This window comes from Schistocerca cancellata, chromosome 9 (genome assembly GCF_023864275.1).
Source record: "Schistocerca cancellata isolate TAMUIC-IGC-003103 chromosome 9, iqSchCanc2.1, whole genome shotgun sequence".
Taxonomy (NCBI): Eukaryota; Metazoa; Arthropoda; class Insecta; order Orthoptera; family Acrididae; genus Schistocerca; species Schistocerca cancellata.
The window spans coordinates 158,747,267-158,765,349 of NC_064634.1; the positions used below are offsets into that span (position 1 = coordinate 158,747,267).

General features: G+C 37.2%; 1 protein-coding gene across 5 annotated transcripts in view; it reads left to right on the plus strand.

The window, feature by feature from the left end:
• Positions 1–18,083, plus strand: part of LOC126101586 (histone acetyltransferase KAT6A-like) — a 295,397-nt gene that overhangs the window by 253,774 nt on the left and 23,540 nt on the right. For all 5 annotated transcript variants that reach the window (XM_049912240.1, XM_049912244.1, XM_049912242.1 and 2 more), the window contains 4 exons: positions 37–409; positions 10,280–10,535; positions 14,520–14,661; positions 15,994–16,097. In XM_049912240.1, the coding sequence (XP_049768197.1) occupies positions 37–409; positions 10,280–10,535; positions 14,520–14,661; positions 15,994–16,097 (875 nt within the window). The remainder of the gene's footprint in view (positions 1–36; positions 410–10,279; positions 10,536–14,519; positions 14,662–15,993; positions 16,098–18,083) is intronic.

Consider the following 18,083-nt stretch of genomic DNA (forward strand, 5'->3'; position numbering starts at 1 on the left):
TCATGTTTCAGCAGTTTTACATGTTTACATTTTCAGGTATTGCACCTGCCCCCATTTCACCAGTCGTCCAGGCATTACAGCCCGGAATGCTTGTGGTGTTGCAGCAACGGCCAAAAACAGTAATGCCTCCACCACCACCACCACCACCTATTCTGCTACAGCCACAGCAACAGACACAGCCTCTGGCATCCGCACCTACACCTCCACTCTCACCTCAGGTCCCTCAGGTCCTACGCCCTATTTTGCCAGGTGTGAACATTCCTGATGCAATGGATGGATGCAGTGAGCCAGCCATCAACAGGATCAGGATGCCTGGTCGCATGGTAGAACAAATGAAGGACAGAGCATGGGCCATAATCTTTGCATATCCAGAAACAAAACTCACAGACAAAGATGAACATGGCAACATGTAAGCATTTATTACCTCTTTTGATGAATTTGTTTCATGATGTCAAATTATATATAAACAGGTGCATTCAAAGGATTGAGTAAATGCATCACACACTAATAGTGACTGCACCATACAATAGCTAGACAGACAAAATATAATATGGAAATAGTTACTCAACTTACAAATTTTGCAATATCATAAACTATATTCAGTTGATTTTTATAACCTGTTCACTGCTCCCTACTTCCCTTATGAGTGGCTAGCTTTCCTCATTCCATTGTTTCTATTTCACACTAGAATTATAAGTATTGTCCTACATGTGTACATTTCCCTTGGACAGAAATCTGCAAGAATACACTGTAATTATGCAAAAAGAAAACATAATCGAGAAAAAGCAACTACGTTCATCTAGCTGATTGACCTTGGTACACAGAAACACATAGCAACATTGAGACTTTACTAGCTTTCAAACTGCTACTATTTCTCTACTATAACTACACACAGTTAGGTATCTGTATGGACATGTGTGTGAGAATTTATAGTTAAGACAGAAAAAGAGCCTGAAAGGTAGCAAGGTGTTTGTGGTATCGCATGTCTCTATATACCACAAGTTTCTGTTTGAGGTGAGTGGTTGCCTTTCTCATTTTTGTTTCTTGCTTCCATCCTGAGAGAGCGAGAGAGAGCAACTGACATAATTGTGAAAACCTGTCTTTCTAACACCCTCACACATACATTTGGAAAATGTACATTGTATTAAATGTTTACATTTTATTCCACTATGTCAGGAATAGCTTACATTTTTCATGCATATCCACAGAGAACTGATTAATATTAAGTATTATTAAGTCACCCATATTCTTCCTAGAACATATAACTGAAGAGCCAAAGAAACTGGTACACCTGCCTAATATCATGCAGGGCCCCCCATGAGTAAGCAAAAGTGCCACAGCATGGCATGGCATGGACTTGACTAATGTCTGAAGTAGTTCTGGAGGGAATTGACACCATGAATCCTGCATCTGTAAATTCTCACACACATGTCCACACAGATACCTAACTGTGTGGCTGTAAGAGTATGAGGGGGTGGAGATCTCTTCTGAACAGCACTTTGCAAGGCATCCCAGATATGCTCAATGATATTCATGTCTGGGGCATTTGCTGGCCAGCGGAAGTGTGTAAACTCATAAAATTGCTCCAGGAGCCACTCTGTAGCAATTATGGATATGTGGCATGTCACACTGTCCTGTTGGAATTGCCCAAGTCTTTCAGAATGCACAATGGACTTGAATTGATGCAGGTAATCATACAGGATGCGTACGTATGTGTCACCTCACAAAGTCATATCTAGACATATCAGGGGTCCCCTATCATTCCAACTGCATGTGTACCACACCATTACAGAGCCTCCACCAGCTTGAACAGTGACATGCATGATCCTTGGATTCATGAGGCTATCTCCATACGAGTACATGTCCATCCACTCAACACAATTTGAAATGAGACTCATCCAACCAGGCAACATGTTTCCAGTCATCAACAGCCTGATGTTGGTGTTGATGGGCCCAGTTGAGGCATAAAGCTTTGTTTTGTGAAGTCATCAATGGTACATGAGTGGGCCTTGGGCTCTGAAAGCCCCTATTGACAATGTTCCCTTGAATGGTTCACACGCTGACACTTGTTGAGAGCCCAGCAATGAAATCTGCAGCCTTTTATGGAAGGGTTGCACTTATGTCGCTTTGAATGATTCTCTTTTGTTGTTGGTTCTGTTTTTGCAGGTTTTTTTTTTTTCAGCCGCAGTGGTGTCAGAGATCTGATGTTTTATCAGATTCCTGGTATTCACAGTACACTTCTGAAATGGTTGTGTGGGAAAATCTCAACTCCATTGCTACCTCGAAGATAGAATGTCCCATTGTAAATGTGTCGCCTATAACACCGCGTTCAAATTCACTTAAATCTTGATAACCTGCAATTGTAGCAGCAGTAACTGATCTAACAACTGCGCCAGACACTTGTTGTCTTATATAGGCATTGCCGACCACAGCACCATATTCTGCCTGTTCACATGCCTCTGTACTTGAATACACATGCCTAAACCAGTTTCTTTGGCGCTTCAGTGTAATAATTTTTGTTTTGCATATTTATTTTTGTAGTTTTGTTGTTCTGTGTGACCTGACAGCTCACTTGGCGGCTTAGCTTACTTGATGTGACTACAGACATTGTAATACCATTTTCAACATTATGTAGAAATGTAACTAAAATGTTTACTTTTTCTGCCTTTTACATTTTATCAAGGAAAAGGAACTTCTGTTCTCACAAGTTTAGTTTTATTCATTGTTTTATAAATGGCTTTTAATCTGCTGTAATTTTTCAACCCATAAAGCTAAGCTGAACTGTGACTTGAATCTGAAACTTCACCTTATGGCCCAACTCACAGAGTTTGTTTGGCAGTACCTCTTTCTTATTCTTGCAAACTCTACTGGAGCATACACAAAGTACTTCTGAAAAGCAGTAGGGCTTGCATAAATTCAAGACAAGAAATGTAATATACTGTAGCTGACAACCATAAACATCTACAAGGATGGGGAAGGGGGAGACAAGAGGGGATCTTTATCACCCCCACCCTTGAATCTGAAGCACATATTTTTATTTGATACAGAATTCTGATACACTGCTGGAAGTTATTTTCTGTTATTCCGCTAAACTCTCCTTTAGCCAGCTGTAGCATTACATGGCTTATCACAATGAGACAGTACTCATTTACCTAAAAAATAGTAATTGTAGAGATATACCACCTGGATAAATTTCTATGGACACCCATGATGATACCACTAAAATATTAAAAAGAAACTTCAATACGTAACAAAAGGACAGCATTATTAGACTTGAAGGTGTCAATTTTAGCACATGTCAAGTCTGTTTGGGCAGGAATATCTATCACAATTGAGCTAAAATCTGTAGCTGTGGTCCTCCACCTACTAACAAAGGTATATGCAGAAGTATTAGAAAAATTAACTTAAAAGAAAATCTCAGTTTTATGTGAGAGATTATTTTTTTAATGTATTTTAAGTCAGTTGCAAGAAATTATAACCACCCAACAATGAAAGTAAAATATTTGCAGTATTTGACATTCGTGTTGATATAGGATCAGTTATGGTAATGGTTGTCACAAGTAACTTTAAAAAAAATTAGTGAAGTGTATGTGTGCAGTCAACAGTATAAGTGGACAGTTGATTTCATGTGGCTCAATGGCCAGGTGCAAGTCTTTCAATTGGACTTTTGTCTCCTTATCTGGACATTTCCTGTAGGACAGTCTCTTCTGAAACTTTACGAAATTGTATTCATATGCTAGGCTTTTTGTTGCTACTGTTCTGGGGCCAACCACAAAGATTTACATTGAATTTACAGGTAATTCTGGCTCAAAAAACTACCTCAGATGTATTTATTTTCATTCTTTCAGATTTAAGTTAAAGATATTGTGTCCTGTGACATTCCTGTTATGACACTCCTATTATATAAATGAATCTTGTATATTCTACAACTTTAAATTTCTAACTTACTATCTCTTAGTATTTTAATCATAAATCATAAAAATAAATTAACAACTTTTGAAATGAAAGGTGAAGGCCTATATATCACCTATTGAAGAAATGCTGACATATACACAAATTAGAAATTTGTTGCTAACAGAAAATTTGAAAAAGAGAAAGAGAAAGGAATCTCAAAAGAAGACGACCAGACACTATTTTCTGCATGTGTAAAAACTATGAAAACCAATGGGAAACTAATTAATATTGTATGATTGATGGCCAAATACCTGCTAACATAGTGTGTTGTGTGCTGAGGTGTAAATGGTTGAGACAGTGATGCTTACCGATGTAGTAAGTATACTGATAGAGAGACCAAATAAATCCATACTAGATACAGCCAGCAGAACAGTGGAAGAGTACTGCAACTGGTTCATTGTAAATAGTTTAACTCTAATCTTACAAAAACTGATAGCAATTAATTCAAGACAAATAAAAATGGCAGATACCAGAAACAGCGACCCATGTTAATATATTAAAAACACTTTATTTATGAAATTCTTAAGTATCAAGATGGATAACTAACTGAGGTGGTGCCACCATTTGAATAAGGTAACCCAAGAGCTCAGTTATGTCTGCTTGCTTTTAGTAATCCCTCTCATTGTGCTGACCTGCATATGAGATTCTCAGTATACTTTGCATAATTTCGCTCAGTACTATGGCATAATCATATAGAGAAATGCAGCTACAGCCAAACAATATTTCTTTTACAGAAGTTTATAGTATGAATATTGTATGAAGTTGAAACTTCCTGGCAGATTAAAACAGTATTCTGGATGGAGACTCGAACCTGGGACCTTAACCTTTCTTGGGCAAGTGCTCTACCAACTGAGCTACAGAATCACAACTCACAACCCAATCTCACAGCACTACTTTCACCAATACCCCATCCCGTACATTCCAAATTTTGTGGAAATTCTCGCGAATACTTTGCAGGACAAGCACTGCTGGAAGAAAGGATATTGCAGACACACAGAAAATAGGATATGAAGTATTGGTGGAAGTAGAGCTGTGAGAACAGCTTGTGAATCATTCTCAGATAGCTCAGTTGCTAAAGTACTTACCAGCCATATGCAAAGGCCCCAAGTTCAAGACCCAGTGTAGTACTCAATTTTAATTTGCTGGGAAGTTCAAATCACTGCACACTGCTACAGAGTGAAAATTTATTTTGGAAACTACCCTTCCAGGCAGTTGATAAGTCATGAGTTGTGCTTGGATAGTTGTTGATAAAGCACTTGCCTGCGAGAGGCAAAGGTCCCAGGTTCAAGTCCCAGTTCGGCACACAGTGTAATCTGCCATGAAGTTTCAAATCAGTGCACACTCCACTTCAGAGTGAAAATTCATTCTTGTATAACATTTATAACAGAATTCTTACAGAAGCTTCTTCTGGAACTGTTTGATTCTTACACTAGCATGTCAGTACACTTATGTTCAGATGGTATTTGTGATTAACATTAGCAGTGAGTTTAGGATGAACTATGAAATTTTCTACTGGAATACTAAAAGTAAAAATTATTTCTATAGAGTCTTTGCATCCCTGTATAGGTGTCAGAATGGAGGTTTATATTCTGATCCTGAAGTTTCTAAAATGCTGCCAGTGGAAATCAGGTGGGAAATCCCCAAAATTTCAAAAATAAAGTAAATGAGTATTGGTCACACGTAAAATTTATCATAATATTTGGACATATCACATAACTGTAATGCCGATCTTAACAGTTATTGACATTGCCAGTTCAGTCAATTGACAGTTTTCTCTGAAATCAGTAAAGTTACATAAATGCTTAGTATGAGGTAATGGATAAAAACAGCAGCTAGTAAGTGTAAGAGGAAGAGCAATATTTTTTTCCAAAAAAGATGGTTTTGTATGTTGTAATTTGAGTACCTTCAGTTATAATTAGTTGATACGAAGTATCTCCATGAGCCATGAGCCTTGCTGAGTTCAGGTGGCTTGTGTATCGATACGGATAGTCATGCTCTAGCTGCAACGACAACGGAGGGTCATGTATGCAAAGGCCAGACAAACAGGTGAGGCAGCAGCCTCTTCAGTAGCTGCAAGAACAACAGTCTGGATGAGTGGCTTATTTGGCCTTTTAACGTCAGCCAGCACTTCCTTGCTGTGTTGGTACTGCAAACTGCTGAAAGCAAGGGGGGAAACTGCAGCTGTCATTTTTCCGAATGTATATAGCTCTACTGTGTGATGGCATCTTCCTGCACAAGATATTGTGAGGATAAAATGACCCCCATTTGAATTACTGGTTGGGGACTACTCAGGAGGATGTCATCACAAGGAAAAGTAAAACTGGCATTCTATGAGCCAGGATGTGAAATGTTAGATCCCTTAACAGGGCAGGTACATCAGAAAATTTATAAAGGGAACTCAGTAGGTTGATATTATCTTGTTGAGAATGCTGTGGAACAATATGGCAGGAAACAGGATATTTGTTCAGCTTCTCTCAGATCTCCCCCCCCCCCCCCCCCCCCTTTGCAGCGATTCCACCTGGTTTCATTTATTTCATTGATTTTCATCAGTGTCGACGTACTGCATTGCTACACTGGCTGAAAAATGTGGTATGTAATTTAGACACTGATTATGGTAAATAATGTAGCCAACAGATGCTCAGTTGTTTTTCACTGTCTTTTTCTCTCACTTTACACAACCCCCCATATACACATTTATATGGCCAGTGCACTATTGTTTAACTTTCGATAAGCCTCATTAATAGTTTGCAGGCAAACCTCTGCATACTGCTACAATAGTTTCCTGTTGGACATCTATCAGCAGTAAAACTTAACCACAAAGTTCACGGTTCTTGAACAATAAACAAGTACATATGGAGCAGACATTGTCATTGTTTTTACACATGACCTAATTGTTTAACACTTATTCCACAGTTAAGTTGAAGCATTGTTGATGTTCTAACCAGTACAGGTTTCTTGTCTGAAACTTGGCCATGGACTGACTGTCTAGTGACCAAAAATCGGGCCCTTATATATCATCACAATAATAGGTACTGAAACTACACATTGTTTAAAGCTAAATTTACAGAAATTACAGTTGAAACTTTCTTCATTCAATTAGCTGAATACATCGAAAAATTGGTTATTTTAACAGTTTCTTCTACTACGAGAGTTAGGCCAAATTATTTGTTAAAATCATGAAATTAACAAATATTGTTACACTAACAATACTTTTGAGAAAACTGTTAATTACTTTGGAATTAATTCAGGGCTGGTTTTGCTAACATGTTTTCAAATAGAGCTAAATAGATACTTTAAGATTACTAGTATTTCATCTTCCAAATGTTTATAATTAGTACAGAATTTATATTTGTTTATACATCAACAATAGAATTTAAGTTACAAAGCAGTTACTGATTTCACCCTGTAATGAAAGATACTAACTAGGAATAGTCAAAATCAGTTTAGAAAATCAGTTACAAACCTAAAACTAAGCAGAAAATTAGATATGGTGTTATATTCTTTGAAACTGAGTGCCAACCTTTCTGTTTTATGGAAATGCAGATAATACTCACGTATTTTAATGGTAATTACTTAAAATTGAAAAAATGAATTCTAAGGAGGCAAATTCCAAAACAAGAGGGGAATTAAAATTATCCCAGCTTGCTTTGTCAAACCTTATATCCCATGCAAGTAGTTCAAACAGTTTGAAGAAGATAGTGAAATAATGCATGATGAGATAAAGAAAATTATATAGCTAGTTAAGGGCGACAAAAATTTAATTGTAATGGGCGACTGAAATTCAGTAGTAGGAAAAGAAATAAAAGGGAAAATAGTAGAAGAATTTGGACAGGTGGAAAGAAAAGAAAGAGGAAACCATGTGATATGATTTTGCATAGAGAGTAATTTAATCATCACTAAGTCTTGGTTTAAGAATCAAGAATGAAGATTGTATACATGGAAGTTACCTGGGTACACTAGACACTTTCAGGTTAACTATGTAATGGTAAGATTGAGATTTGGAAACAAGATTTTCCAATGTAAGCCATTTCCAGTGGCAGATGTGGCCTCCAGTCATAATTAACTGCAAATAAAAACCGAAAGAATTACATAAAGGTAGGAAATTAAGTATATGGGACCTAGGTAAACCAAAATAAAAAGAGGGTCTTGAGAGCTTCAGATGGGAGTATAGGTGGGGAAAGAAAAGCAGTAGAAGATGAATGGGTAACTTTGAGAGATGAAATAATGAAGGCAGTAGAGGATCACATAGGTAAAAAGCCAAGGCCTAGTAGAAATCCCTGGATAACACAGGAGATATTGAATTTAATTGATAAAAGAAGAAAATATAAAAATATAGCAAATGGAGCAGGTGAAAAGGCATACAGATGCCAAGAAAATGAGATTGTCAGAAATGTAAAATGGCTAAGCTGGAATGGCTAGAGGAGAAGTGCAAAGCTGCCGAAATATATATGAACAGGGGAAAGGTGGATGCCACATATAGGAGAATTAAAGAGACCTTCAGAGGAAAGAGAAGTAGCTGGATGAATAGCAAGAGCTCAGATGATGAGTGAATATTGAGCAAGGGTGGAAGGAGTACATAGAAGGGCTATACAAGGGAAATGAATCTGAAGCAAATAGTGGGTAAAAAGAAGAGAAAGTAAATAAAGGTAATTTGGGAAATATGAAATTGGAAAAGGAATCTGACAGATTGCTGAAAGGCCTAAGTCAAAACAAGGCCCCTTCAGTAAACAACATTCCCTCACATTTTGCACACTGTGTGGAATGGATTTATTGTACATTTTTAGCATTTGTAGATTTAAAAAAGCATTTGGCAGTGTTGATTGAACTACACTCTTTGAAATTTTTAGATAGCAGGTATAAAACACAGGGGTTGCAACTGTTTTTACAACTTGTACAGAAACCACACTGCAATTATGAGGTTTAACAGACACAGGGAAGCAACAGATGGAAACTGAAATAAACAGGACTGTGCCTATTTGTGATGTTATTGAGTCTGTATTTTGAGCAGGTAGTATAGGAGACCAAGGAGAAATTCTGAAAGGAAATTGCAGTTCAGGGAGAAGCAATAAAAATGTAAGGGGCTTGGTCAGTGCCATTTTAGTTCTGTCGGAGATAGTAGAAGACTTGGAAAAGCAGTTGATTGGAATACATAGTGTCTTAAAAAGAAATTATGAGATGAACATCAACTAAAATACAACATGGGTAAAGGAGTGTAGTTGAATGAAATCAGGGAATTAGTTTGGTAAATGAGCCACCAAAAGTGGTAAATGAGTCTAGCTCTTGTAACAGAGTGTAGCCATATATGAGAGTGAAACATGGACTACAAGCAGTTCAGACAAGAAGTGAGTAGATTGAGTAACTAATGAAGTACTAAATCAAACTGGAGAGAAAAGAAATTTAAGGGGCAAATTGACTAAAAGAAGATGTTGGTTGATAGGACACATGCTGAGCCATCAAGGAATTGTCAGTTTGGTAATGGAGGGAAGCGTGGGATGTAAAAGTTGTAGAGGGAGACCTAGGCATAAATACCGTAAATGGGTTAATATGGATGTAAGTTGCTGTAGTTGTGCAGAGATGCTGAAGTTTGTGCAGGACAAGCTAGTGTGGAGAGTTGCATCAAATTAGTCTTTGCACTGAAGACCACAACAATAACATATAATTTTTTATGAATTTTTGTGCAATTTTTTTCTCTGGCTTGTATTTGTACTCTTCAATATTTCTAAGTCTGTTGTTCACATGTAACTATTGTTCCCTTCATATTATTGAAGAAATTAAAAAAATCCATGGGGTATAGATTAAGCTGTGTCTTTAAATTTGTGTATCAGCTCTGTTGGAGTTGATGCTTCATTGCAGTTGGTAAAGAGAACTCCTGTCTCATACAGTACTGTAATTAATTTGGAATTAATAGAATAAATTATAAAAAGTGAAACATCATCTCCAAGATTATATGCTCATTGTAAATATATAGGGCATCACTCTTCAGAAATTAAGTACCAGAAATTGTGTTAACTTTCTTAAAACTAAGTGTTTCCAATTTGTTCCAGTTGTGTATTAATTATGTGCCCCTTGGAAGTTATTCATAATGATTTGTTTGATATTATGATTGTTATTATTATTGTTATCATTATTATTACTACTACTGCTCAACTATATGAAGATAATATTTGTTTTGTGGAAGTAATATGTGGTTTGTTAGATTATATGTAAAGAATATATTTTTACTGTCAAAGGATAAATGAGTGCCACAAACCAGCTAATTACAGGACATTATTCTATGATGTTTCATGTAGTATACCTCTAATTTGTATCTGCTTTTTCTTAACAGGTTTCTTTCTCGTGTGCTGTCAAATTGGAAAAACATCAAGTACTTCATGGAAGTTTTCCATGCTCTTATTCAGCGAATTAAAGAAATGATAAACCACAACAAGCAAAGAGCTTATGAATTACTGGCCACTCCAAACAAATCTGGTCACACACCACTTGACATAGCATGCCGTTTTCTGCGATCTAGTCGCCAGAATGCCATAGCAGTTCGTTACTTGGCAGATACAATGGTAGAGGAAGGTCTTGCAATTGGTAAGGTAAGAAACCATCTCTTTATAATACCCTGCACATCAGAAGTCAAACAAAACTTAAATTCACCAATATCAAAAGTTGTTAGTAAATTATACTATTTCAGTATTGTCACTTGTTAGTGTATGGTGATCATCATCATCATCATCATCATCATCATCATCATTTTCTTGAGGCCTTATTCCCACAACAATGTGGGGTTGGCCTGATTACTATTCATTTGGCAGTGTTAGTTGCAGAGAATGGCCGGATGCCCTTCCTGCCACCACCCCAAACCACCCGGGATGTAATTAGTGTTCCCCATCTGTCTGCTTCTAGTGTAAGCCATGGAATTGTGCGAACATGTTGCAAATGTCTGCGAGTCGTGTAACTGACATGGAACATGGGGACCAGCATGGTATTCACCTAGGGGGATGTGGAAAACCATGTAAAAAACCACATCTAGGCTGGCCGGCGTACAGGCCCTCATCGTTAATCTGCTGGTCGGATTCGATTCAGGGCTGGCGTGCCTACTCGAGTCCAGGAAGCAGTTCATTAGCACTCTCGGCTACCCTGGTGGGTTGTTAGTGTACAGTGATCACTGTTTTTATTTTCCTCCAGATCTGATATGGATATTGATTTAGGTGCACACTGAGTCTAAAAGCTGTAACTTTTAATTAATGTTTTCTTTGCTGAATTTTTGCCACTGAGAATATGAGTGAAATAGACAATAGTATCACTGGCATTGAGAAACAGTAGAAATCATTAAAAATGAACAAAGCCCCAGGGCCCATTGGAATCCCTGTCAGATTATATATGCAATTTTCAGCTGAGTTAGTCCCTCTGTTAACTATAATCTGTCATATATCCTTTGAACAAAAATCTGTGCCAATAGTTGAAAGAAAGTGCAGTCCATACCTGTCCCTGGAAGTTTAGCAGAAGTGATCCACAAAACTATTGTCCAATATCCTTGACATCCATTTGTTGTAGAATCTTAGAACATATTCTGAGCTAAAACTTAATGAGGTATTTTGAACGGTATGACCTCCTCCATGCCAACCAACAAGCATTTCAAAAACATAGATTGTATGAAACCCAACTTACACTTTACTCACATGACACCATGAAAGCCATGTATCAAGGCAGTAAGGGAGATGCAGTTTTTCTCAATTTCCAAAAAACATTTGATTTAGTACCATGCCTACACTTATTATCAAAAGTATGGTCATATGGGGTATCAGATCGAAATAAGTGACTGGATTGAGGGTGTTTTGGTAGGGAGGATGCAGCATGTTGTCCTGGATGGAGAGTCATTCACAGATGTAGAAGTAACTTCAGGAGTATCCCAGGGAAGCATGTTGAGTCCCTTGCTGTTCATGTTGTATATTAATGATGTTGCAGACAATATTGATAGTAATGTCAGACTTTCTGCAGATGATGCCATCATCTACAACAAAATACAGTCTGAACGAAGCTGTACAAATATTCAGTCAGATCTTGATAAGATTTCAGAGTGGTGCAATTATTGGCAGCTTGCTCCAAGTGTTCAAAACTGTAAAATTGCGCAAAAAAACCTATGAATATAACATTAGTGAATCACAATTGGAATCTGTGAACTCTTACAAATACCTGGGTCTAATACTTAGTATAAATATGAAATGGAGTGATCACATATGGTCAGTTGTGGGTAAAGTTGGTAGCAGTAGCCTTTGGTTTGTTGGTAGAATACTAGGGAAATGCAATTAGTATACAAAGGAGATTGCTTGCAAATCACTTGTGTGACCCATCCTCATATACTGTTCAAGTGTGTGGGACCCATACCAAACATGACTGGCAAGGGATATTAAACGTATACAGAGAGGTGCTGCAAGCATGGTCACAGGTTTGTTTGACCTATGGGAGAGTGTCATTGAGATGTTGAAATCACTGAACTGGCAGCCTCTTGAAGATAGATGGAAACCATCCTGAGAAAATCTACTAATGAAGTTTCAAGAACTGGCTTCAAATCATGACTGCAGGAATATACTACAACCCTTCATATTGCTCCCTTGTGGATCATGAGGATAAGATTAGATTAATTACAGCAAGCAGAGAGGCATTTATACAATCACTTTTCCCTTGGTTCATACATGAATGGAACAGGAAAAAGCCCTAATAACCAATATAGTGGGATGTACCTTCACCATGCACTTCACAGTATTTCACAGAGTGTTGTTATAGATGTGGATGTAGGAGCACAATTTCTTTATGTATGTAGGCTATTCAATATAATACCCTGTTTTTCAAAGTTCATGAAATATTAACTGGAGGTTTTATCTCAACAGAAATGAAATTGTGATAAGTGATATGGGCTTCAAATTGTTGTCATCAGGATGCAAGTCTTTTTGGGATAGTTTCCAATGATGATGTCCTTCTGGTTTTGTGTTGTGTATCTTCAAATAGTTATCTGATGAGCTCGAAGAGGACTTTTGTGGCAGACAAGGACACAAATACAAGAAAGACATTGTATAGGAAAAGGTTTCCTTGTATCATTTTACATTTCTTCTTACCCTACACACAGAACTCAGAAAAAAATATCCTCTGTCAGTCGTATTCACTGACATGTCATACATACCAGCACCAGTTTTCAGTACTGGTGGTATAGTTGCAAAGTTCTTATACTTCATCACCATGTGAGGCTGGTGATAATCTGAAACCATCCACACTTCTCATTCGGTACACCATCTTGAAACATGAAAATTCTCAGAACTTTTCTACAAATAATTTCCGATTTATTTCATGGTTACAGCAAAAATGTTTACTCTATTGTACAACAATAACAACAGCTGTGCATACAGACACAAGCTCTTAATGAATATTCTGTGACCTTTCTCGAGATATATACACAAAGATAGGCCACAATGTCTAGAGATTCATCCAGTCTATGTAGTTCACAACAGATTTTGCTGTCACTTCTGTATACGCAATAAAATCCAGAATGTAACTAGTTTCATTGTGACTCTTGAAAAGCAGCAAGCCTTTATCAAATATATAGTATGACTGTTATCTATATACAACTTTTCATTGAGAATAAAAGTCTTACAAATATAGGTTCTGAATTGATGTCACTAGGTGGTGTTTTGTTGGATTTTCTTGTTTTTGGAAAAGCGTGCATACAAAATGTAAGCTGGTGTTTATAGTGTGGCCTTGGAACTTCTTGACTTTCAGAAAACACTAGGCTTTCCTTGCGGTAGATATTCTGGAAGCTTTGCTCGTGCACATCTGTATCTGTTGGAGTACTTGAAAATATTGTGAAAGCTATATCTTATTGGTCCCAGTGTGACAAAAGGTCAGTAAATGTTTGTTTCTGTGCTTGTTTACTCCCAAACATCTTATCAAAAGAGAGCAAAAATATAATTTTCAAAATAACTATTTTCATGTTTGTGTTTAGGAAAACTGATGTTTATCCCTGGCCAGTTTTATTGTGATATTGACATAAGAATACTTCTTCTTCCTGTTTAGATTTCACCGCTCTTGGTTTCTGTGTCTTCTGGATGCTCTCTTCAAATGTATGTGAAGCTGAACAGAAGTCCTATAAATAAAAGCTCCTAAACAAAAGCCTCTTGTTCAACCAAGTGATAAAACTACTTGCAAACAACCTATTAAGAGTCTCATTAAGAAGTCTCATAAGTAAAGGATTCACCTTAGTGAAAAAAATTAAGAGTAAATGTAATAGCTAAAAAAAATTGAAGAATGAAGTATGCATTCAAGAAAAAATAAGTACAAAAAGGCAGGAGTCAGAAAGCTTTTGCTTTGTTATCATTTAAAAATTTAACATGAGTTAATGTTGATATTGTCTCTGATAAATAATTTGGAACTCACTGATTTCTGTATTTAATAAAAATAAGCCACCATTGTGTTCTTTTGCTCCCTAGAAATTTGTGCCTGTATTAATGCTTCTGAAATACACATTACATATAAACTTCATTCTCATTTGAGTTAGTGATCTATTTACTGGAAAACTTTTGTTACAGGAAGTGGATGCCAATGGCAACACACTCATACACAAACTTTGTGTATCTGGTGATGATGCACGCTACATCATGGCAGAGTTGCTCAACATGAAGGACCAACAGGGCAAGAGAGTGTTTGATGTAAACCAGAAAAATAATGAAGGCATGTAGTTGCAGTTAGCATTGCCATAATTAAATATTTAAATTTAAAGAATTTATAGCAGTAGATTGATTTGCAGGAAACTCACAGAAATCAGCTAGAACTACATTTAAACATTGGAAAACCCAGGATCGAGTAGCAAGAAATAGGGAAAGAATAGATTGCTACTCACCACATAGAGGAGAAGTTGAATGAGAGACAGGCACAATGAAAGAGAAGCATTGCCCCTGCAACACATCCTTCACCTCTGCAACCCTCCTGGCTTCCATTTCTGTTAATTAACAGTTCCCACATCTTCCACCAACAGTTTCCCCTTCCTCTGACCTGTCACATCCTCGCAGTCTGTGTCCTCATGCCAACTGCGTTGTACACATCACCCACCATCTCCAGTCCCAATGCATTACATGCCTAGCCCATCCACCTGCCACCCCTCCCTTTCTAGCAGCAAACCTGTTGCCTCCCTCTGAGCTGCTAGCTGCTCACTCCTAACCTCTCTACCTGCCTCCTGTCCTCCTCTCTTTCTGTCCACTCCAACAGACACAACCCACATCCCATGCAGTCAACCAGCTGAAATGCAATCCTGGCATTGTGTGTCCACGCTGCACAAGTAGGGGTGCAAGTGTGTGTGTGTGTGTGTGTGTGTGTGTGTGTGTGTGTGTGTGTGTGTGTGCGTGCGTGCGTGCGTGCGTGCATGTGCACACGTGCGTGTGTGCATATGTCCATTGTGCATGTCCATCATGACAAAGGATTGATTCTGAAAGCCAGTAATGTGCTTCTGCTGTTCAGTGAGTGGTCTGTTTTACCCCTAAATTATGCTCATTCTACCAGACCCCTAATGTTTATATGAGTGTTAATTATTTAGAAATGAAGTGTTTGACATAGGAACTGTTATAACATTTTTTCTTTTCCCATCTTACTACAAATAAGTGTCAGGTGTAGGCTGCACTTGCGGTAGAAGTGAGGGAAAATGGGTAGCTGGAAGCTGAACATTACCAAATTGACCGTGACACCGATGTGACCTTATCAGTGTAGTGGCAGAATTCAAAATGAGAGTTCTAGATTTAAGTTGAAAAGTTTTTAAAAATGAAAGTATGAGGACAGAAATAAGAAAATCAGTTATAGATTTCATTTGAAAATTGTTATAAGTGAAATCAAAGCAAGAGAATTTCCTCAAAAAAAAAAAAGTAAATAATCATACTTTCACCAGTGATATTGTCATACTATTTTTAAAAACTTTCTTAAAAATACTTCGTGATATTTTCTGGTACTATTTTTGTTATATGTTTTAAAGAACACATTGTCTTAAGAAACTTAATAAACATTTTATCATTTTAGGGAAAACACCTTTGCATATAGCTGCACAAACACACAGCGATCGAACTTCCTGCACAGTTCTAGCACAGCTTTTGATGCGTAGCGGTGCTGATATTTCTGTGAAGGTAAAATTATTTTATATTTAATCTGTTCTCAAAGTGAGGGCTGCAAACTCTCCATTCCACTTCAGTTTGCAATTTTCTTTTTAAAGTTAGTAGTACTGTTTATCACTGATATCCCTCATTTTATGTGTTCTTTAAAAGACTTGGTATATTATGAAGTGTGTTTTGTAAATTATTTTCCTTCTCTCCTGCTTATATTAACTCTTTTTTCCTTTATAATTTCTTTTGAGCAGTTCCCATTTGTGCCCTTGTATACACCAATATGCACCAGAGTAATACAATATTTCATAACTGTTGTCCCATCCATCCTTCCAACATGCCTTTGCACTGCTCAGTGCTTCTTCTATAGTAGTTTGTCCTCATTTACACACTACATTCAATTTTAGATGTTCTGTTGTGTTACTCTTCATTCATCAAGATAACTAATGATGCAGCCAACCAGATGATGAATATTTTTATTTTTTTATAATGTGCTTGTCTGGTCATGGTACATCTGTTATGTCATGATATGACTATTCTGGGTTGCATATAATATGTACCTTGTGTCAAAAATCGTATGCAACAGCAATACTACAAAACCAACATCTTAGAAAATTTAATTCTGCCATCACATAACTAAAATTTAATCCTGCCATCACATAACCATGATTTGATGCACTGCTAGTGTTCATATGCAAAATTTTTTGACAACCAAACCTACAGTTCTGTATACCTGTTAGCTATATGGAGGGTTCAAACATCAATAACATCAACAACAGAGATACATAAGGTTTCAGACCTGTTAGTTGTGAAATGCTAAGACACCTATTGATGAAATATTATTTACTTTATAAGGTAAATAAAGCAAAGAAATGTCCTCCGTCTGCATTAATAGTTTTGTATATTCATTTTAATTCATTCAATTGTAGATTGTTGGTGAAACATTCTATTTTATGTTAATTAAATGAAACATTCCCATTACCCTGTTTCGCAACACCTAAGCTTCGGGTCATAAGACCATTTTCCAATACATAACTGTTTCCAAAGATGGCAACCATAAACACGTCAAATTCTTAATCTGTATCTTCATGTATACCCAATGTTGTTGTTACCAATGAAGTGAAGTATTCATGATAGATAACTGATATGGATTTCAAGATATCCAACACATCATACTCCTCGTGGATGCTAACTAGCATCATGTTACCATAAAGCGGAGGCTGCACCACTACCAAGATTTCCTTTGACTACCTCTTTGCTTTTGGTTTTCAATCAGTTTCAGAGAATTTCATACATAGAGTGGACTTTTAGAATACAGAATATTATTTTGAGCTTTCAAAGCAGATGTATCGGTACCAACTGTAATGCCATTTTTTAAAATTTCTCTTTCTTAGAGTGATAGTAGTTTTGATTTCTTCTGGTGATCTAAAATTATCTTCCACCCTTTCATAGGCAACAAATGCATTTCATGTTGGAAATTATTTCACTGTAGTGTGCGAGTGGGATGGTACACATGGAACACTGGTAAATAACGGATTTTGAAAATATTAAATCAGCCTTAAAAAGTAATTACACATCAGTGAAAATAGGAAATAGCTACCATTTGTGTCAATAATTTATCACAGAAAATCATTTCATCAAACAACTGAAAATCCAGGATGAAATGTAACAATATTATGAAAAAGATAGTTGCTACTCACCATGTAGCGGAGATGCTGAGTTGCAGATAGGCACAACAAAAAGACTGTCAGAAAGTGAGCTTTCAGCCAACAAAGCCTTCATTGGAAATGGACAACATACTTACACACTCACACTCATGCAAATGCAACTCACACACACATGATCACAGTCTCTGACTGCTGAAGGCAGACTGTGAACAGCATTGCGTGATGGGAGGGGCAACTGGTTGGTGGGGATGAGGAAGAGGCCGGGATGGGGAGGGGAAGGGATAGCAGGGTAGGGGTGGGGGACAGTAAAATGCTGCTTGTGGGAGCATACAGGGACAATGCG